Source organism: Euprymna scolopes, chromosome 20, assembly GCF_053919585.1.
Source record: "Euprymna scolopes isolate OS-2025 chromosome 20, ASM5391958v1, whole genome shotgun sequence".
Taxonomy (NCBI): Eukaryota; Metazoa; Mollusca; class Cephalopoda; order Sepiida; family Sepiolidae; genus Euprymna; species Euprymna scolopes.
Window position 1 is genome coordinate 16,576,498 of NC_136501.1, and position 25,016 is coordinate 16,601,513.

Sequence of the window (25,016 nt, forward strand, 5' to 3'; positions counted from 1 at the left end):
TAATGCCGTGCTATTCAATAATATTTGTCTAAATGAGAAGATGCTACCTAAATATACACAATATGTATGTATATATATATATATATATATATATATATATATATATATATATATATATAAAATGGTTGTATAGATTGGTTTCCAAGAGGTAAATCCAATGAAACTCGTGTGATTATTAAAGAGTGCTCAATGCAGGACAGAGCTAGTATATAGTCTGTTTATTATACGAACATTATTGGTTACATATGTGCATACATGTTTCAGTGGAATTCTAATTTAAGGAGACCACCCCATCAGACAAAAAGACAATCAATGTAATCTTGACTCTCTTTTCAATATCGCTCCTTTTTTTTTTTTTTGTCTGATGAAGTGGTCTCATTGAATTAGGATTCCACTGAAAGATGTATGCACATACGTAACCAATAACGTTTGTATGTACATACACGCATACACATCCATTACATATATATATATATATATATATATAGCGTTAAAATAAATCACACAGGAATCAGTATTTTTTTTATGGAAGAAGTGTGTTAAGGCAATGTTAGCACAGTAATTAATACATACTAATCTACTTATTCGTTTGGTTGATAACCAGCTGTTGTCCAAGCTTGAGTCTTTTCCTATATCTCTCACATTACACTGGAACGAGAGTAACATACGCCAGGTTGCCTAATTATAGAAAGACATACAAAGCAGACGATGAGTACTAATTGTTTAGGATTACCGCATTTATAAACGGTTCAGATGATAGTAAACTGAAAAGGTGATCAGTATCTATAAATCAACTCAAGTCACAAATAATTACATGCAAAGATGAGAATCAACTCTAAAAAGAGCTGTGATACAGCGAAACAGTTTGTAGATCATGATATAAGACCCCACCCTCACCTCCATCCTTTGCAGTTGAGCACTATGGTAAGTGATAACACTAACTACTATTAACGATAATACAAAGCTCTTTGTAAACAGATGGAGCACTTTCCAATAGTTTGTCAATGTTTATATAAAGCATTGAGCTGCTACTTGCTTACAGCACTCACCTCATGGCCAAGTGGTTATAGGCACCAAATAGCAACTAAATAGTCGTAGATATATTCCCGGATCGGGGCAGGTGCTAGTTTAACAGCATTGATGAGCTGTGATACTGCTAAACAGTCTCTGTATGACATCATATTATGGCAGTAGAGTTTAGTTTCCTAGAAGTACATCCAATGGAACAACATGTGTCTACCAAAAAGTGCTCAACGAGTAAACAGAGCAGGTATATTAAATTTATTTATACAAACATTGATGGCTACATATGTGCGTATGACATAATATATATGCATATTATATAAATATATATATACTAGCAGTTCAGCCCGGCTTTTCTTGGGCCCTATGTACTGTTCATAACTTGCCCTCCGTGAATACACTTCATGTAAGATTTCAAATGTTTAGACAAAAACTTGTTGGAGTAATTTCGTAGAGACCGCAGAGGTAAATTTTTATAACTTGGACCCCAATTTTGACCCCTTAACATTTATTATTTTGGTCTCAAATCAAAATACAAAGTTTTACCCATGTCCAAGTTACCTACACCCAAAATTTCAAGTGTTTAGACCAAAAATAGGTGGACAAATTTGGTAAAATCTGGTATAATCGACTTTTTCAACTTTGACATTTTGGCAGCCAAATTTTCGCCCCAAAACATATCAAAATACTTGCCGCATGTCTGAATACCCAATATGTATAAATTTTAAATGTTTAGACCAAAAATTGGCAGTGTTTAGACCAAAAATTGGCAGAGTAGTTTGCTAGACACCACAAAGGTCAAATCTTTTGAACTTTGACCCGTTGGCAGCTCAAATTTTTGACCCAAACAGATTAAAAAGCTTGCCCTATCTGTGAATACCTTTCATGTAAAATTTCAAATGTTTAGACCAGAAATTGGCAGAGTAATTTGGTAAAGGTCAAATTTTTTTTTAACTTTGACCCCAATTTTAACACCTTAACATTTATTTTTTGGGGCTCAAATAAAATTAAAAAGTTTGATCCATGTTCAAGTAACCTACATTTAAAATTTCAAATGTTTAGACCCAAAATTGGCAGAGGAGTTTGGTAGAGTTTTCAAAGGTCAAATCGTTGAACTTTGACCCCTTCAGAGTCAAATTTTTGTCTGAAAACTGATTAAGATTTTCCCAAATCTCAATACCCCTTATGTCAAATCTCGAGTCTCTAGCTGAAAATTGACATAGTTATTTGGTAGGGAAATGTACACAGACACAGACAGACATGTTCATTTATATATATATATATATATATACATATATATATATATATATATATATATACTAGCATGGGTGCCCGGCGTTGCCCGGGTGTTTGGAGGTGTATGCTGAGAAAAAAAAAAAAAAAAAAAGATCAATTTTTTAAAACTTTGACCCCTATTATGACCCCTTAAAATTCATTGTTTTGAGCTCAAATCGAGTTATTAAGTTAGATCCATGCCCAACGAACCTATATCTAACATTTCAAGTGTTTAGACCGAAAATTGTCGGAGGAGTTTGGTAGAGTTCTCAAAGGTCAAATCGTTGAACTTTGACCCCTTAACAGCCAAATTTCTGGCCGAAAACCGGTCACATAGATTTTCCCAAATCTCAGTACCCTGTACATCAAATTTCGAGCCTGTAGACTGAAAATTAACAGTGAAGGAAAATGTACACAGACAGACACACAGACACGTTCACTTTTATATATATATATATATATATATATTCCAAGGATGGAATACTGTTGCCATATCTGGGCAGGAGCTGCTAAAAACAGCCTATCCTGCCTTGACAGAGTACAAAATAGACTTCGTGGCTTAGTGGGGATGCCCTTTTCTCTACCCTGCAATCTCTCTCCCACAGAAGAGACGTTGCGAGCCTGTCCTTGTTTTATCGTTATTTCCATGGCAGATGCTCGTATGAACTCCAATCTCTGGTCCCCCCTCGCCAGTCTTTCACGAAAAACACCCGTCTAGCTGAATCCACTGTGAAAAATTTCCCCCACTCTATATCTGTGCCTAAATCAAAACGCGGATTCCATGAACAAAGCTTCTTTCTTAGAACTGCACGCCTGTGGAACTCTGTTCCGTCTGCCTGCTTCCCTCCAGAATACAACTTGGATGTGTTCAAGTCCAATGTTAACAAATTCCTAATGAACCGCCCCCTTAAGTAAACACTTCAGCAAATTTCCTCACTAACTTAATGTACTTGCAATAACCCTTATCCCTGAGTGGCTTCCGGGCCTTGATAAGTGGTGATCACTGTGTAAAAAAAAATATATATATATATATATATATATATATATATATGAAAATGATACAATAATATCATGGGGTTTTCGTCCGTGTCGGTTGTGCATGGAATGGAAATATATCACAAGTTCTTACGGATATATTCTGAAACTATATTAACTGAACAGTTTGAACAATGATGATAAAATGACATCAACAAGTCTACGTTCATAGAACGAAAATATTTTCAAGCACGGCAACAATATACAACAAACGAAAGTTACATCTGTGGAATTTCCACAGACCCAACTAGTATGATTAATTACATTGAAAACTGTAAATCATTCCAGAGTATTTGAAGATTTAGAAACATTTTCATTGAGAGCTATCCATCAAGAATATAATATTGCACTTTCTCATTAGATCACTGAAGTTAAGCAACGTTGAGACTGATCAGTACCAAATGGGTGACCATTTGGAAATACCAAGCGCTGTATGTAGGAGGATGTTGACAGCTCCCTGCAAGAACTGCAAAAACAGAATGTCATCATCTCCCAACTGGAATATACATGCAACTAGGGACCATTTGTGAACTTAATATTCCCTTGAAACTTCCGACTCCGGGGGGGGGGCGATTCAACCCATTTAGGTGAATGCTGCTGACATATATATTGATCAAGAAAGGTTATTTCGACGAAAAATAAAGTAAAATGCTCAGCCACAAACCTTAAGTTTTTCTGTGATTTCTTCCCATCTTTGGTTGAGGTGACTTAATTCGGGTTCCACCATTTTATTATAGCGATCACTTTTTGTCATCAGGCCAATTGCGGAATCACGAACGTCATCAACTTCACATCGTAATTGGTTAAGTTCCATTTGAAGATTCTGGAAATAGATTAGAGTTAATCAGTGATAATATTTTTTTTTTTTTTAAACAGAAATCGTCCCAGACAATCTACTTGAAGAAGCTAAGAAAAAAAAAAAAATTAAAAATATTATTTCAAGGTTAAAAACTAGCCAACGACAAGTGTTAGACGGATCGATTACAATCCAGAAAAAAAGAAAAGATTCTTCTCTCTTTTTCAGAAATACCGTTAGTGGAATGTGAGGACTAAAGGATAAAATAAAGGAAGTGAAAGTAACAAGACTGCCGGAAGTAAACAAAAGATCGACTTCCTACTCTCTTAAAAATTTTATAAAAGAAATCAAAAGATAGCAAATACACATTTAGCTAATAACTTCGACACAACACAATTTCAGAGATGTGTCACATTCCACAGCAAAAATATCATTGCATTATGATATGAGAACGGTAATAAACATTCATTAATACACATCCTTCCACATATATTTAAACATAATAATATGAAATATTATTATTAAACATAATAACATGAAATATTATGAAAATTACTGCCATCTGTACATCACTTACATAGGTAGTTCGTTTCTATAGAAAGTGAGATATATGGATGTCCGATATAATAATAAACATGTTAATAAACCTTCGCCTATATTTATTTAAGCAAAATAGAACTATATACTATTATTATGATTTCTGCCATGCATAGATTCGAATAACTTGTTCATTATATTTTCAGACCAGATGTTGGTTGGTTGGTTGGTTGGTTGGTTGGTTGTTTGTTTTTGTTTTACGGCATATCAACCCTTTTTAGGTAAGGGAAGGGTATGGTACATATAGGGTTGCCCCTACATGTATCAGCAACCAATTGCCACATGGTCACAAAGCGTAGCATCTGGGCACAGATACTACACTTTGATCTGAGCCAAAAGGCCGAGGAGAGGGGTGTATGACTAATGAGGGGGTATGATCCCTCACAGTCAGGAGATTCTATTTATAAACAATGCTGCTAGGAACTGACGAATCAAATTAATTTATGTTCTGCTACCAACCAATCAGAAAACAGAATTGCTCCATAAAAATTAAACTTTTTCTGTGGCAACTTCACATATGTTTTCTTCGTGTCAACACGGGAAGAATCTTTTGCTCTGCGGCTTCCAACTCAAGAACTGTCTACTGAGAACCACTCACCTCCAGGACTTGTATAGAACAACTAACCATCGGAAACTGTTCTGAATTTAAACATGGCTCACAGCTCAGGAATTATTATATTATATTGGACCCAATATATAGTAATGATTTAAAAAGTTAAAAAAATAAAATAACTCGTGCGTCACCACCGAGAATCAAAACCAAAACGTTTAGCTTGCCTCAGCTATGAAGACATGTTTGCTGCAAGGCTAAAAATTAAAACATGAACCAATCGCTACTACATTATGCATGCATATTCGTAATACCGTCATTCGACCTTCACCTGAAAAATTCCATTTTTTTTTTAATTTGCACACTTTTGCACTGATTTTCCCTGGCTAAAACCCAAATATAAAGTTTCGCATGGGTTCGGATACCCTATATATTAAGTTTCATGTCTGCAAACCGAAAACTAACAGATGAGTTTGGTAAGCAAGATTTTTTAAACAAATATATATGTGCATACATAAGTATATATAGAAAGAGGTTTGTGTTTACTATAAGCTTTTTACGCAAGTATAAATCATGTAGAATATCTGCATGAATATAATTACACATAATCTATAATATAAATGTCACCTGTCTGTTTAAATGTATGTATGTATGTATGTCTTGCAAAAACTTTCGACAGAGGTGACGGATTTTCACGAGATTGGTATTGTTTTGAAGCTCGACCCTTTGGATAACAAATATTGAAAAATTGGCTGAAAACATTAATTCCTTTACTCTGACATATTATCTTGCTACCTCAACTATCCTACACCAACTAACCCCCCAAAACTCTCACCTGTTCGTTCAAAGTGACAAAATCAACGAAGTCTCCTGTTATGCACACATATTTGTATATGTATACTGTCTAGATGAAATATTCCTCTGAAGGCATCAGATCTTAAATGTTTTTTAAGATTCACAATACACATCCATCATACCATTCTCATTATTATTTTTAATGCTGGAGGAGGAGTCTCCTTGTTGCTTCGGTTGCTTGGAGACCTGGATAGAAAGTACCAATCAAGAATCCGTTCTTGACAATCAGCCTGACAGGTGCTGGGCCAGTACCTGTCAGGCTGAGGTACGCTGCCTGGATATTACCTAGGCGGTCCATCCATCCAGACTTTGCTACCCGGGTTTCAGGTGGGGAAAATTTATCGCTTGTTGTCTGCCGGGGAATGCGGATGGGGGAATGCGCAGGCGATTTTTGCTAGGCAAGAGTGCCCCTCCTTCAGAGGTGCTGGCTGGGCATTCACATTTTCTGACCTTGTGTCACATTTTGCTGAGGTGGGCAGCAAGTAAATATTTACCGTTCTCATGTCATTTTTGTTAGTATAACGCATGTGCTACAATAGTATCAGCCGAGGTAAATCTCATCATGAGATAGAATCATGAAACGAAATGAAGTTCTAAAATGCTTTGAGCATAATATAAATTAAATTTTTGTTAAAAAAACATTTTAATTAACTTTTGCTTCATTACTTTTAAAATAAATGAACAAAGTTCTATCGTTTTGTTTTAATTTTAGTCAAGTTTTCGTTTTGTTTAAATAGTGCGTGCGCATTTTTTTTTTTTTTTTTTTTTTTCATCTCGATTGTAACTACTCTTTTGCGCACGTGCAATGTAAGTCTTTAGCGTATGGATACAAGCAGAACAATTCTGGGCACTTTTTAACGTGCATGTGGAGCAGCACACCGAACGGTTTCTTAGTTGACGCTGTGTTGACATCAACTTGACTGCTGTTGTTGTTCTTTTCAATTTAGCGAGTTTTCCTCCGCAGCCGCCATATGGAACTGTGTTTGCGTCGTAAGATAATTACAAATAAAATGTTGTTGTATTAATAAGTTGTTGTTTTTTTTTTCTTTTTTTCTTTTTAATACTTATATACAGAAACAGTTGGTGTGCTATGGGTGTGTGCCAAGAAGTGTTTTACTTGTATTCCTACGCTACGGGGTTACACTGCATGCGTGTAGAGAAATAGTTCTCAAGATACTTTTACATTAATGGTATAACTTTTTACTGTTAACATTAGGTATGAACCCCGTCTCTGAAGATCCAATTTTAATATTTTTTTGTGTGATCAAAATATTCTTCCTCCCCCCCTATTTTTTTTTTTTTAATTTAAATAAATTGTGGTAAACTTGAATATTTTTAATTAAGGATATAAGAAGGCTGTTAGCAATGTAGAATACCGAGGTATAGAAGTGATTTGACCTATGAACAAAAACAGAGAAACGAAAGCAGATCTTACTGAAGTTAGCAATGATTTCCACCACTCTTTATCTGTGCCTAAACCTAAAGTTTCTTTATTAGAATTGCACCCCTATGGAACTCTGTCCCGTTTGCCTGCTTTCCAGTTGATTACAACATTTTCGTCTTCAAGTCCAACGTAAAATTCTTGATGAGCAGTCCCCTTAAGTAATCCAATTTACCAAAAAAAAAAAAAAAAAAAAAAAAAACAGAGAAACAAACGAAGGTCTTGTCCCTTTTATAAATATTTGTATTTCTATTTATTTTTCTAAATAAATCACATCTATAAAATGTTTAATAGTAGTAAACTAATATTTCAATTTAAACTCCTTTATTTTCTGCCTGAATTCTGCTTCCTGCCGTGTTCTTAATGCGTGTTCCGTATATATATATATATATATATATATATATATATATATATATATATATATATATATATATATATATATATATATTTTATTACGGCATTCTTTTTGTTTGTTTTCTTTTTGAAAAGAGAATAAAAACAGGCAAACAAAAAATGAAAAAGAGATGTTATTCTCGAAATTTTCAAACACATTTGCCATCCCGGATATATTTAACAGTAAGCCCATATTTACTGATTTATACATGTGACTGATTTGGAAAAATAAATAGATATATGAAGATTTATAAAATCAATAACAACTTCGATCACATCACTTTAATACCTCGATATTCTACATTGCTAACAGCCTTATTATACATTTACATATTTGTTTACCAGCAATGCTTCAAGCAAACTACCTTTCCCGTTGCATATTTTTATTTGATATTTAATTACCTAACTTTTTTCCTCGCCAAAATTGTGATTTCCGTCCCTGATTTTATTAGGGGCTCTAGAAGTGTAAGCCATTTTGAGTTTCAGAACAGTTTCAGATGGTTCGCTGTTACACACAAGTCCTGGGAGGTGACTTGTTTGTAGTAGACAGTTCCACAGAACAAAATATTCTTACCGTGTCGAAACCCGGGAAAAGAACATGTGAAATTGCTCCAGAAAAGGTTTAATATTTATGAAGCAATTCTGGTTTCTGATTGGTTTGTAGCAGAATGTGAATTAATTTGATTCGTCAGTTCTTAGCAGCATCGTTTATAAATAGAATCGTCCGACTGTGTGGGATCATACCCCATTATCTACCTAAAATATTGCAACAGGGGCACATCAAGTCTTCTACGAGGGTCATTTCAAAAGTAAAGCCTCCTATTTTTTTTTTAACTAAAAAAGTTGAAGAACTAAGAAGACAGGAGTGGTCCAATTGAAACGAGCGACCTTTTTGTACTGGAGAATTTATTTATATATATATATAGCAGGCTGCCCGGTGTTTCCCGGTCATAAAATACGCATAAATATTATATTTTAATTCATGCAGAAACTGAGACATATGCTTGCGAGTATTATGTTTTTTCTAAACAGTTCACTTTTTGTAAGTAAAAAAAATATACTTGAGCTGAGATCCAAACTAAAACCTAAAAACAGTGAGTCAAGTACAATAACCATTAGACCAGCTTGACACGATCTTAACATAAGGATGCTGCCATGCAAACGATTCGCGCATGCACAGCCATGAAACAGTTGACAAACGGATAAAAATTTGATGACCCCACCCCCCGGCCCAAGTACAAATTTTTCAATTTTCATTCGTTAGCAGCTATTTTTTTCCGGATGACAACGCATTTAAAAAGTGTTACACGGGTCTGAATACTCTATATACCAAATCTCATGTCTGTAGATCAAAAATTCGTTGAGTATATAGGTTGAGAATTGTCCTCACACACACACACACACATTCTCACTTTTATAGATAGATTTGATTACCTGACTTTTTTCCAAGAAAAAATTTTGATCTTCTGTCTGTGATTTTGTTAGAGGCACATCAAGTCTTCTATGAGGGTCATATCAAAAGTAAAGACGCCTATTTTTTTTTATTCAAAAAATTGAAAAACTATGAAGAAAAAAGGGATACCATTAACACGAACGACCTTTTGTGCTGCAGAATTTATTTTTCTATAGTCATATACATATATACATATACTAGCATGGGTGCCCGGCGTTGCCCAGGTGTTTGGAGGTGTGTGTTGAGCAAAAAGAAAAAAAAAGTGGTAGTAGAAAGACAGGATACAAAACGGATTACAAAGATTTTCCCAAATCTCAGTACCCTGTATATCAAATTTCGAGTCTGTAGACTGAAAATTGACAGTTATTGCGTAGGGAAATGTACACAGACACTTTCACTTTTATAGATATATAGATAGATTACTTGCAAGGATACCCGGCATCTCTCGAGCACACAATACAATATTAACTAAGGTACATAAGAAATAGATATAAGATATTAAGTCTAAACATATTTTTCCAACCAAAAGAAACAGAATAGAAGAAAAAAAATGAAAAAGAAATAAAGAAAAACTACAATAATTTGAAGAATATTCTACTGAACAAGATTTGTTTTCTTAAAAAAACAAACAAAAAAAAACCTGCATTTAAGGCAGAAAGTAATTTACAAAAACAAAAAAAATAAAAATTTTCTGTAAACATTTTTCTTTTAACCCAAAGAATTAAAGATTATGAAAAAAAATTGATTCTACTTGAACTGATTTGTAAAAAGACCATCTTGATGTGATCAAATTCAATGAATAATCTTTTGAATGCCTACAAGAAATTATATTAATGAAATAAACATGATGGCTAGAAATTAAAATGTTAGATTATCAGGCATAATTTAGCCTTGAGCAAAAACAACTGACTTCAGTTGTTGAACCGAAATAAAAGCAAGAAAAAAAAATGCCATTTATGTCAGACCAACACAGCTAGACAATGTTTCTTAGTTGAAGAGATGAGATACATTTAGAATTCAACTCATTTGTATATGTCCAACTAGTGTACACCCTTCGTTAAAAATGATGTAAAAAAAAATTGCTTCGTCAGTATTTATCTCTCTCTCTAATAGTAATTTATAAAATATATATGGCGATTAAGCTACACTGAATATTCCACGGAATATTCGTCATATATATATTTTATAAAGCTTAATCGTCATATATATTTTATAAATTACTAACTAGCTCTACCTATGTATTGAGCACTTTTGAAGTAAATACTTAAAGTTTACGCATAAATCTATACTTTCGTATATTAATTTTATGTGAGTAAATTAAGTAGTTATATATATATATATATATATATATATATATATATATATATGAACAAATGATTAATAAAACGTTAGAAAAAATCTTGAAAAAGAGTTAAAAACATATTTGATTTTAAAAAGGAAGCACGGATAGTCCTTAATCTGCGGAGTTTCGAAGAAATACTCTCCTATATATATATATATATATATATATATATATATATATATATATATATATATATATATATATATCTTAGTCTGTTTGTTCCACTTTTTTTTTTTCTCGCAAACTACTGGGTTCATCTAGCTGAAAATTTGTACAGAGCGTTGTTATGATTAAGGATTAATAGGGATTAGTACTCAATGCAAAAATGAGCACAAGTTTAACCATCTTGAACAATGAATTTGGCATAAAGTACTCATTCTGTGTCAACAGGCTATAACTTTTGCATGTTTTATTTTTTTTGTTATTTAACAGGTAAAAAGTCTAGTGATTAAAATATTCATATAAAATCATATTTATTCATTTATTTATTTGCAGACTGTTATCTTCATCTTCGTTGTTGTTGTTGTTGTTTCACCACGTTTCGACAAACTATTCCTCTGGCCTTCTTCAGGTGGTTAATAATTATGAAGATGAGGATAACAGTTGTGGAAATTGAAACTCGAGGCTAATTCAATTGTCGGCCTTTAACTGATAAACGGAGAGCGACACAGCCATGTGACTTCCTTTTTCTTTCTTTCCTCTTCCTCTTTTCCGCTGAACACTCAACCAATCAAGATGTGGCAGAAACCGCTCCGGTGGCATCAGCCATCCAACAGCGCTCCTGACTATCCGTCAGCCTCTAGCAGCTATCAATCGCAAGTAACGAACTCTTATTCTCAACGAACTCTCATTCTTTCTATCTGTACTCTTAATATTTCTCATGTAAATAAATCTGCATTTTTTCACTAATATACATCGGTGTGTTTTCGTCGTCATTATGCGACCTTTTGCTTTGCAATCCTTCTATCATTCAATACATTCACCATACACATGGGGACGGATCGGCTATCACACAAGCAGACCACCCTGTCTCCTCTACACAGTCCACAAATACATAAATAAATAAATTACTCATCTCAAAGGACTCTAATAAAAAAAATAATATATAAAATCATATGTTATATACTGGGTGGCATGGCGGTGACATCTTTTTTATTAGCACCAAGCCTGTATTTTAACTATCCGAGATTTTTGAATATCTCGATAGATATAGAGATAGTTCGTTTGACATTTATGCCTATATGTTTGTTTTCAGTCGTCTAGTGAATGGAATGACCGCTGTTCATTTATCAATGAATAACGAGACGCTTTGTTATAAAACAAATTGGTTTATTTAATAAACATTCATATACACATAATCGGCGGTAGAGGTGGTGGTGGAGATAGTGTAGGTGAAGAGGGTGTGGTTGCGACCATGACAGGCAGTTGAGCGTCGTCTGTCCTCCCCTTTCCCCTTTCTGCTATCACACTCAGACTGACTGACCCTTCTTTTGTTTAACATTTGACTTTTATGAATTTTCGACCTCCTAATCTGTTAACCACATTCTGACCCTCTTGATGTTTGCTTTTGGTCTTACTTGCGGCCGAATTACGTCATCTTATTCCCGGTTTTTATTTTTGTTGGTCAGGGTTCAATTCAACGGTCTGACCTATAAACTGACTTGCGTCATAGGACCAGGTCATCCAATTCCAGGTTCCATTTTTGATGGCCCGGATTTCGAGTTCATTCGCACCTCTCCTCTCTCTATAACACATAGACTTGCATCACTAACTTAATTTTTTAGTGTATGCATGTATTATTATCATTTCTGATGACCTAAAAAAACAAAAAAAAAACACTGCCTGTTGACTTTTTATCATAGAGTAGAGGGTTTCCTTTATTCATGTAACGTTGTACAGTTTTTTTTTTTAACGATTCAGAATAATCTTCCGTAATATTTTAATGGACCCAACACATTGTAGATGAAAGTCTCACAAAGAAAGAATTTTGCAACATAGCTGCTATGTGTAAGTAGTCGTGATGTGGGCTATATTTAGTTTAGTTTTATGCAAAGAACGTAAAATGGGGTGGAAGCCCTTCATGAAAATTCAGACCTGACCCTCTCCCAATTTTTTGTGAAATTTTAATAATAGGTATTAGACATCAATTAATAAATGTTCCCTACATTTCAAATTATTTGAAATGTTATAAAGGATTTCTAGAGGGCATAATATGGGCCAATCTCCCATTTGAAAATTCAAATATTTCAGATTTGCATCAAATTTGATCCAGATTCATTATACACCAAACAAGATTTCTGGGATTTCATTTTCTTAAGCATAAGCCTTAAATTTTAGGTATTTTCTAGAATCAAATTAATACAATGGATTTATCCAAATTTAAATAAGGATTCTAGACATACAGATTAGTAACGTTACATCTTGACTTTTCATCTTCATGATATAAAAACGGTGCAAAACTCATGTTCAAGGAATTAATTTTACCCATCCTGTAATGAATTTTCTTTTAGTAATGTAAATAGTTTTAACACCTGACAAATTAGTGAAAGGTACTTAGCAGATACGCCTTCACATTTTTATTATTTACATCGCATGAAAAGCATTTCTTATCAGAAAAATAATGTAGAACCGAATGAAATTACTCATGCCAATAATAGTTAGGAAAAACTAATCTAAAAAAAAAAAAAATAGGATAGTCCAAATCAAATAGCGATATTTTAGATTGATTATTATTTGTGTTGACTTTGAAAATCTGAATTTATATGTTAAATTAAGCAACTCTATCAGTGTTATCAGGTCAACTCTTAACCCCGTAACCTGTCTCTAACAATGTTGCTTCTTTGTATATACAGCCTTCTAATAGTGACAATGCGGCCATAATATAAATTTATTGCACCAAACAAGAGATCTTGCATCTGCTGCCTCACTTGACGTCAAAGTTTCAGACGTTAATGGACTTTCTGTTACTCTGTCCAACTTTTTAGATTGCCAACTAAGAAGTGCTGTCTTCATGTTCTCGTCTGATATGAAAACAACAAAAGCCAACAGATGTGACCTCGGATAATGCCACGACTTTTCAAAAAACACACTATTTTATCAAGGTCAAAAACCACTTGTGGATACAAGTTAATGAGACAAGAATGATTGCCACTAAAAAGATGGGGGAACATTATGGAAGTACTAACAATGGCAGGAACTGAATTTGTTGACATTGGATTTGAAGATGATTACACAGTAATCAGCAGAAAAATAGTTCCACAGTGATGCGTGTCTGTTGTGGGCCAGTAAGGGTCCAAAAGAAAGGTAGAATCTGGTATTTAGTGAAAACATAATATATTGAAAAGAAGAACAAATATGTTAGAAGAGAGAGAAAAAAAAATTATCACACAGCAGCCCGGTCCCAAACAACTTCATCCACAATACGATTAATTTAAACTCACACACTTCCGTTGATTTGACATGACATGACACTATCCTGAACAACAATGTCGATACGAACTCAAACATCTCCGACGATTTGACACAACACGATCCCGAACACCTCCATCGCTTCAACATGACACAATCTCGTAAAACATTGTTAATTTGAACCTAAACACCTCCAACGAATAGACACGCATGAAACGACACAATCCAAACAACTCTGTTGATTCAAGCCGAACACCTCTGATGATTTAACACGACACGATCCCAAACAATTTTGTGGATTCAAACCTGAATACCTTCGGTGATTTGACGCGACATGATCCCAAACAATTCCATTGATTTGAATCTGAACACCCCCAACGATTCAACACAACACGTTTCCAGAGCAACATTGGTAAGTTACTTGCGAATGACTTTTCAGCTTTTTTATAGCCCTTGGACGAACTCATTTTCACCGTAGGTAGGCCCAACTAAGATATTCGCACACAATCCTTGAGTGCTTCCGTGCATGCCCTTCACAGCAAACAGAGTGATGTCAGTCTGACTGCCAAGTGTGAATAATGCCGAGGATCATATTTCCCTGTTTTTCTAATAAGAGGAAGAGTATATTGTTATCTGTAAGGTGGACACCACAACGATTTCACAAGTAGAAGGCTCTTACATGAAAATTTTGTTGACACTAAGAGAAAGAAAAATCTGTTTTTATGGTGATAATAAGACAAACTCTGGGGAGTGAAAAATTATGTTCTCAACTTCTTAACTAACTGGTAATATTTCATTCACCACAATACCACATTCATCCCAAGTGCTGTCCCACTTAAGATAACCCCAAATTGAAAAAGTTTTATCGAATTATTTACACTAATAACATTTCATTGGCAAAGCCCGAAGGTCAAAGCATGTCAGCTGTCAAGAAAATTTTTTTTTTCCTTTCTCTAATCTAGAAATGAGAGAACATATACTATACTTTGATCCTAGCCTGAAGGTCAAAGCAAGTTATGTCAGCTGTAAATAAAAATAACACTTGACGTTTTTCTTCTTGCTTTTCTTGATCTTGATGAAAAAAGCTGAGGCAGGTCTACAAATAAACCACCCATCCAATGTTTGCCGGAGCGAGTTGACAGCTCTGTGCGATTTTCATTTAAAATCTTCTTCATATCATCAGCAGACTTCAATGATGATGATTTCAATTCCATGTTTGGCTACAGCTTTTGAGTTACTGACATTCCAAACATTTGAACCCTTTACTGCACAGAAAGTTGTGCCCTTGTCATTGCGGCTTATTTTTCAGAAACGAAAAACAGAAAAACAGAGATAAAATGAAAAGTTTATTTGGAAAAGAATTCAGATTGTTGGTTTTAGAATAAAAGAAAAACAAAAGTATTTACTTTCCATCAACTCTGCATCAAATGAAATGGAAGTTTTTTCACTTAGGCACATCTTTAATGGTAAGAAAAATAGATGGAGAAAAGAGATAGATGGAAAGAGAAACAGAGAGATGGATGCAGAGAAAACGAGAGATGAATGCAGAGAAAACGAGAGATGAATGCAGAGAAAACGAGAGATGAATGCAGAGAAAACGAGAGATGAATGCAGAGAAAACGAGAGATGAATGCAGAGAAAACGAGAGATGAATGCAGAGAAAACGAGAGATGGATGCAGAGAAAACGAGAGATGGATGCAGAGAAAACGAGAGATGGATGCAGAGAAAACGAGAGATGGATGCAGAGAAAACGAGAGATGGATGCAGAGAAAACGAGAGATGGATGCAGAGAAAACGAGAGATGGATGCAGAGAAAACGAGAGATGAATGCAGAGAAAACGAGAGATGGATGCAGAGAAAACGAGAGATGGATGCAGAGAGAAAGAAAGATGGATGCAGAGAGAAACAGAGAGATGGATGCAGAGAAAACGAGAGACGAATGCAGAGAAAACGAGAGACGAATGCAGAGAAAACGAGAGACGAATGCAGAGAAAACGAGAGATGGATGCAGAGAAAACGAGAGATGGATGCAGAGAAAACGAGAGATGGATGCAGAGAAAACGAGAGATGGATGCAGAGAAAACGAGAGATGGATGCAGAGAAAACGAGAGATGGATGCAGAGAGAAAGAGAGATGGATGCAGAGAAAACGAGAGATGGATGCAGAGAAAACGAGAGATGGATGCAGAGAAAGAAAGATGAATGCAAAGAAAGAAAGATGGATGCAAAGAGAAAGATGGATGCAAAGAGAAAGATGGATGCAAAGAGAAAGAAAGATCGTGCAAAGAGAAAGATGGATGGAGAGAGAGATGGCTGCACAGAGAGAGAGAGAGAGAGAGAGAGAGAGAAAGAGAGAGAGCGAGAGACAGAGAGCGAGATGGATGCAAAGAGAAAAAGACGAATGGATGAAGAAAGAGATGGATGCAAAGAGAAAAAGACGAATGGATGAAGAAAGAGATGGATGCAAAGAGAGAGAAATGGATATATATATAGAGAGAGAATTGGAGAGAGAACAGTGGATAGAGAGAAAGAGCAATGTAGAGAGAAAGTAATGAAAAGAGATGTGTAGAGAAAGATGGAAATAAAAGGAGAGATGGAAAGTGAGACAATTTGCTTGAGGCTAAATTAGGAGAAGAAAGAATCACAAAAGAAACATGATGGCGTTTACTAAAGATAAAAATCTAACACTTTATTGAGAGAAACTTCTTACAAGTTGAGGTTCTGGTAAACAATTACTAGAATTATCAGAAAACGCAAAGACTGGCAAAACGCAAAGATATTTACAGCAAAACGAAGTCATAAACGAAAACAAAAAAGACAGAATAGATAAAAAGAAAAGAAAAAATTTGATAGAATTACTTAAAGAAGAGAAAAAAAACCCAACTCAACAGAAAAGTAGATTGAGAATGAATAACAAAAAAGTATACAATATTTCTAAGCCATTTTTTCCCCTGAATATCATCTATTTCATGTTTGAAAGTTTTTTTAAATGTGTATTGTTTACATTATTAACTATTATTATATTCTAATCTTGCTTCTTATATTTACAAAATTTCGAACGATGTTGCCATAAAGCTTCCAAATTTTGTCTCATCATCTTCTATTATATAAAAGGGAAAACGTGTGTGTGTTTGTATGTCTGCTAAAAACTTTTGCCGCATCAGATCACGACAAAATTGGTATCGTTAGAAAGATCGATCTCCTGAATAAAAATATGTAAAAATTGGCCAAAAAGATTAATTCCGTGCTCGTCAACTGGGCCGTTTTTTTCTGCAAGGAAAGGCCACTTTTTGTGTTGACATTTTTCTACAATGTTTTGGTCAATGTAACCTTTGACCTTCTTGTCGAATGTGGGGAACCTTCCAGTTAAACTAGAGAATCTGCATAGAATTTCGAATGGAACCCTTTATTTAATCCACGGACTAACAAGTTCTTGTTCTGTCAGTCTTTAAGTAACTCACAATTGCATTCTTTATACCGCCTGCACTGAGGATCGAACCTTCAACCTCTAGAAAAGTATCATGTACAACTAAATTTTACCTAGTACTTTATCCATTATGCCACAATACTAGAATGAATTTTTGTAACATTCTTGCTTTTAGATACGCAATCTTACTACTTATCTCTACTTATATATATAAATATATAATATATATACTTATATAAAGGAAAATTGGGAATTAAATTCAGTAAATTAAAAAAAAAATTATGACGAATTTATTATTCGATAAGGAATACAAAAATGTAAAGTTTTTTTCCATAATCCCCCTCTGTCTCTCAAATCAATCTTTATCATTTAATTCCATGTCTTCGTCCCCCACCCCTTGCATACTGGCCCTGCTCCCTCAACTGTTCTACATCTATTAACCCAGAAATTTTTATCCATTCTTCCAGCATAGCCATATTACCAAAGTTTCCTACTCTTCTACACAGATCTCTCTTTACTGTCCAGATTTAATCTTCCTCTGACGCAATAAGATTGAAACCAGTCATTAAGACTCCCATTACACATCCATCATATCATTCTCGTGCCATTTATCTCCATGCAACACATATCCTCAACCCTCACTGGTTAGGTTTCATTTCTATAATTAAATCACACTGAACACATGCCTAATAGAGTTTTTTCTATCGTCAACAATAACAATGTTGAGTAACGACAGAAGTTTCTTTAACTTAACTCGATCCATCCCTACTCTTGTAGATCACACTAGCACCAGCTCCTCCCTGTGATCCAATAGTGTTACCATGAAAACAAAACTTCTTTTAGAAGGTGATTTCCAAACTAACCTATCTCCAGGTCATTAGTTGCCCCTCTTTCACTCAAATCAATCCTTATTACTTCATTCCATGTCTTCCTTGCACTCCCCCGTTACAAAAAAAAGGGTTCCCTTTTCTTGTAAGTAAGAAGAAAATTAGATAAGTGAAAATGAGATCGGGATAGGCCGAGATTCGAACCTGGTAAGCAAGGTTTAGAATAGATTTAGAAATTGGAATGTTAGAATGTAGCTATTGTTTTGGAAATAGATATTGTTTGTAAAAAGAATTAATTGTTCATTCTTTTATGGAAATTGAATTTAAAAAAAGTCAGCTAAAAAACAATGAACAATACAATTTAAAAATATATTGAAAAATAAGTTAGGTTGAAAAATAGGTTAGTAAGAATTCTTTGTTGCAGAAGTGTGTTTGGAGAATATGCTCAGCCACATATGTTTAAGCCATGTGAGTCGATCACGTTTTGAAACCACACATCTGACGTCATAGCAAAAATGAATTCTCAATATAGAAGCTAGTTTCAGTTGAGTCAGAGAGAAAGAGGATCGAGCAGTCAGCGGACAGAGCTGACATGATCAGAGGAGGGTCCCTTTAGAAGCAAAGGCAGAACGTTCAATCATGTAGAACAACTTTGAATTCCTTGATGTCATCATCATCCGACCGCTCGATCCGATAAGAAGTCATCATCATGTTTTGTAAAACTGTTGTCGTGTCATCATTCCACAAATTGAAGGTAATGTGTGAAACATCGATATTATGAACGTTATGTAACTCTTACAAGAAATGTATTTCACCTCCCCTCTTCTTATATAAGAACTGCGCATCACCCCCTCCCCTCTCATCATCATCATCAATTGTGTATTATATGGCTCCAATATGAAACCCCCTGCTATACAACACCCCGACTGCATACTGACCCTGCTACCTCAACTGCTCTACATCCACTCAGCCAGGAATTTTTAGCCATTCTTTCAACATGGTCATACTACCAAAGTCTCCTACTCTTCTACATGCATCTGCCTTTATTATCCAGATTACACTCTCCTCTGCAGTCAGCAGATTAACATCTGTCCTTTAAAACTGGTCAGGTTCCATTTTCATATATTATACAAACATTACACAAACCCAACAGGCAGCTAAATCCCATCCCCACTCAGTAGAGATCCCTACACGTAAAAGATCTTTCTACTCCAGTAGTTTCTTCCCCAGAACCGCTAGACTCTGGAATTCCATTCCAGGTCCCTGCTTTCCTAACTGTACTGACATGCAGAAGTTCAAGTGTAACGTGAACCGGCATCTTGCTGCCCAAATCCCAACATAGTGCCCCAGTAGTTGCTGCCCCTGATAGTAGCCCCCTACACCAAAGTGGCAATGTGCCTTGTTTGGGGTGAAAATGTAATAAAAAAAATAAATAAATAAAAAATTATACATTGTGTGTACGCATGCCTGACAGTCTTCCTTTAGTCAACAACAATAACACATTCATGTTGAGTACCGACAGAAGTTCTCTCAACTTACTCGATCTATCCCCACTCTTGTTTTTTTTTTTTGTTTGTTTTTTTACACATTGGTCACCACTTATCAAGGCCCGGAAGCCACTCAGGGATAAGGGTTATTGCAAGTACAGTACGTTAGTGTGGAGATTTAATGAAGTGTTTACTTAAGGGGGCGGTTCATTAGGAATTTGTTAACGTTGGACTTGAAGACATCCAGGTTGTAGTCAGGTGGGAAGCAGGCACACAGAAACCACATTAGCACCAGCTCCTCCCTGTGCTCCAACGGTGTTACTGTGGCAACAAAACTTTCCAACAAATAATCTGTTTTACTCTGTACTGCTGTTTCTCACTTTCAAATAGTGAATACAATCAGATAAACATGATCAATATGAAATACTTTAGCGGGATTACATATGCGAAGAAGATGAAAGAGTTTGCTTGATTAATCTTGATGCTAAACCAACACGACATCATCCAGCTGCTGAATTTTTACTTTATTTTGCTGCAAGATGCAACTTTAGTTCCTCTAACTTAGAAAGTGAAAGAATTTCGAAGATAATCCGAAACAATTTAACTTAAATACTCTAGAAGGACTTAGGCGTCCCTTGTGGACAAGATAGTTGGTTCAGAAATTGCTGTGTTCAAACGCAAGTTAAAAAAAAATAATAACCAGGATTGAAAATGTGGATTATCTCGACTGATTCTCTTTGCTGAGCGGATTAGAGTTGCATCATTTTCTTACCTTCATTTCAACTGATCTGACTTTGTGTTGTGACAAATCTTAGCATTATCAATACGTTTCAAGAATTTGTGTGAGCAGCTTAAATAGAAAAGTAAATCATAATGTTAATCATAATGCTTACGAAAAGTAATAACCAATGTCGCTTGAAAGTAATAACCAATGTCGCTTGAAAGTAATAACGCACGTCGCTTGAAAGTAATAATCAACATTGTTTAAAAGTAATATATTGTTAGAAAGTAATAACCAACGCTGCTAGAAAGTAATAACCAACGCTGCTAGAAAGTAATAACCAACGCTGCTAGAAAGTAATAACCAACGTTGCTAGAAAGTCATAACCAACGTTGCTAGAAAGTAATAACCAACATTGCTAGAAAGTAATAACCAACGTTGTTAGAAAGTAATAACCAACGTTGCTAGAAAGTAATAACCAACGTTGTTAGAAAGTAATAACCAACGTTGCTAGAAAGTAATAACCAACGTTGTTAGAAAGTAATAACCAACGCTGCTAGAAAGTAATAACCAACGTTGCTAGAAAGTCATAACCAACGTTGCTAGAAAGTAATAACCAACATTGCTAGAAAGTCATAACCAACGTTGCTAGAAAGTAATAACCAACATTGCTAGAAAGTAATAACCAACGTTGTTAGAAAGTAATAACCAACGTTGCTAGAAAGTAATAACCAACGTTGCTAGAAAGTAATAACCAACGTTGCTAGAAAGTAATAACCAACGTTGTTAGAAAGTAATAACCAATGTTGCTAGAAAGTAATAACCAACGTTGCTAGAAAGTAATAACCAACGTTGTTAGAAAGTAATAACCAACGTTGTTAGAAAGTAATAACCAACGTTGTTAGAAAGTAATAACCAACGTTGCTAAAAAGTAATAACCAACGTCGTTTGAAAGTAATAATAAACGTTGCTTTAAAGTAATAAGTAATGTTGTTAAAATAAGGAATGTTTATTAGAAAAAGTAAGAATCATAAATGTTAATGAAATCAATGTTTAAGAAAAGTAATAACAGATTACTTAGAAAAGTAATAATAATCTCTTTTTTGTATTTGTTTATTTTTATTATTTTTGTGGAAATCGCCCCAGACAAGGTATGAAGTAACTTAATGTAAGGAACTAAAAAAAAAAAACAATTCAATCTCAAAAAGTAACCAATTATAAGTTTTAGATGGATAGATTCCAACACAGAAAACAGCAATTCTTCCTCCTTTGTCAGAAACATTGCCCATGGAATGTGAGGCCTAAAGGACAAAATAAGGAAAGCATGAGTTCAAGGTCCACTTTCTACTCTCCTTAGCTATCATTATCTTATTAGCAAAAGAGTAACAAAGTGTGTTAGTATATAGGGTAATTGCTTCGTTCTAACAGACGCTAGCCATCTCAATGCTCATCACAATCCTCATTACAGTTGTCGGGTGAATCGTCAGTGACATCCAAACTACATCCCTAGGCCTGAAGGTGACTTTTCAGGCCAGCAGTTGACTTGCACAGTCTAGCACATTTGTGGCAGACACTTCTGTCTCCGCCTTAAGGATTGGAGTAATTTTTTTTTTTTTTTCCAATTCAGAGTGCCTCTGTCTAGGGAGCTGGATTTTTTCCACATTAAAATCTAACCTTTCCTTTTAACTCTACCCTCGTTGGAAGGCAAGTAAATAAAAACAATATCTCCGGTAACGAAGCAAGTGTTGAGCAATCCACAACAGTACTTCTCTTGAACTGGCATCACTTGAGCCCATTGGTAAAGATAAAAACGACTGGAAATAATGCCAAGATAAAGCATAAAAGGTTGTATTATCCCTTTAAAGAAATGGGGTTTCTATTAAAGAGAAATACAGAAAGCATTTGCTAAACAGTGCTAATATTGTCCTTTTACCATTTTTTTTCAGTGATTTTAATTTGATGCAAAATCACAAATCAATTGTTTATTTTTCTTCATTGGTAAATGCAAGTTTTCATTTTTTTTACTTGCCACAACAATGGCATTGTACATACGGTAACTATTCACAGAAAACACAAAAAAAATGTCCATTCAGAAGTTTTTTTTTGTTTTTTTTCTCTCTCTCTTTTGAATTGTTACATTACTATTATTGCAAAATTCTCTTTCTTTCCTTTTATGGGTGTCATGCATATTTTACGTTTAAAGCAATATTCAAAGGAGGTCAGGTTTGATTGGTTTCACCATTGTCCATGGAGAACATGATACAAGTCCATTATGAGAAGAAAAGAATTTAGTCAATTGTTATTAGGTATAGTTTCAAAAAAAAAAAAAAAAAAATGAAAAGAATAGCGCAGAGGTAAAATGCCTGACCGTTGATCAGTGTCAAATGATCTAACAATTGGGTTTTGAAAATACCAACCATGTTTGGACACAAGGGCTGTGATACGGCAAAATAACTGCCTGTGGATCACACACATACACACTTGTTAAAAAAACAATATTATTTAAAACACTGTTAAATGCTGAAAGTCTAAACTGCAAAATATTCGGTAAAGATTTAATGTCTCAAATCAAAGAAGATTAAATATAAGAAATAACCGATGACAGTTAATACAACTTATAGTTCATTCAAACAATAATGGAAAACGAAAAACAAAGTTATATATATATATATATATATATATATATATATATATATATATATATATATATATATATATATATATAACACTAGCTTGGGCGCCTGGCGTTGCCCGATGTTTGAAGGTGTGTGTTGAGCAAAAAAATAAAATAAAATAATAATAATAAAGTGGTAGTCTATATATATATTTATATATATACACATAAATATTTATAAACAATATATATATGCATATAAACAATATATATATATACAAACAATATATATATGCATACAAACAATATATATATATACAAACAATATATATATATATATACAAACAATATATATATATATACATATATAAACAATATATATATATATAATATATATAAACAATATATATATATAATATATATAAACAATATATATATATATAAACAATATATATATATATAAACAATATATATATATACAAAGAATATATATATATACAAACAATATATATATATATACAAACAATATATATATATACAAACAATATATATATATATACAAACAATATATATATATACAAACAATATATATATATACAAACAATATATATATATACATATATAAACAATATATATATATATATATAAACAATATATATATATATAAACAATATATATATATATATAAACAATATATATATATATAAACAATATATATATATATAAACAATATATATATATATAAACAATATATATATATATAAACAATATATATATATAAACAATATATACATATATAAACAATATATATATATAAACAATATATACATATATAAACAATATATATATATATAAACAATATATATAAACAATATATATATATATATAAACAATATATATATATATATATATAAACAATATATATATATAAACCATATATATATATAAACCATATATATTTATATATATAAACAATATATATATATATAAACCATATATATTTATATATATATATAAACCATATATATTTATATATATATATATAAACCATATATATTTATATATATATATATATAAACCATATATATTTATATATATATATATATAAACCATATATATTTATATACATTTATAAACCATATATATATATATTTATAAACCATATATGTATATATATATATATTTATAAACCATATATATATTTATAAACCATATATATATATATATATATATATATATATATATATATATATATATATTTATAAACCATATATATATATATATAAACCATATATATATATATTTATAAACCATATATATATATATATATATTTATAAACCATATATATATATTTATAAACCATATACATATATTTATAAACCATATACATATATATTTATAAACCATATACATATATATTTATAAACCATATACATATATTTATAAACCATATACATATATATTTATAAACCATATACATATATATTTATAAACCATATACATATATATTTATAAACCATATACATATATATTTATAAACCATATACATATATATTTATAAACCATATATATATATATATATATATATATATATATATATATATATTTATAAACCATGTATATATATATATATATATATTTATAAACCATATATATATATATATATTTATAAACCATATATATATATATATTTATAAACCATATATATATATATATATATATATATTTATAAACCATATATATATATATATATATTTATAAACCATATATA

The 25,016-nt window shown here is 32.9% G+C and overlaps 1 protein-coding gene across 7 annotated transcripts in view; it reads right to left on the minus strand.

Annotated features, from left to right (window-relative positions):
* The window catches only part of LOC145241334 (dystrophin-like), a 1,936,823-nt gene that overhangs the window by 1,165,306 nt on the left and 746,501 nt on the right, over window positions 1–25,016 (minus strand). For all 7 annotated transcript variants that reach the window (XM_080104172.1, XM_080104173.1, XM_080104174.1 and 4 more), the window contains one exon: window positions 3,998–4,156. In XM_080104172.1, the coding sequence (XP_079960298.1) occupies window positions 3,998–4,156 (159 nt within the window). The remainder of the gene's footprint in view (window positions 1–3,997; window positions 4,157–25,016) is intronic.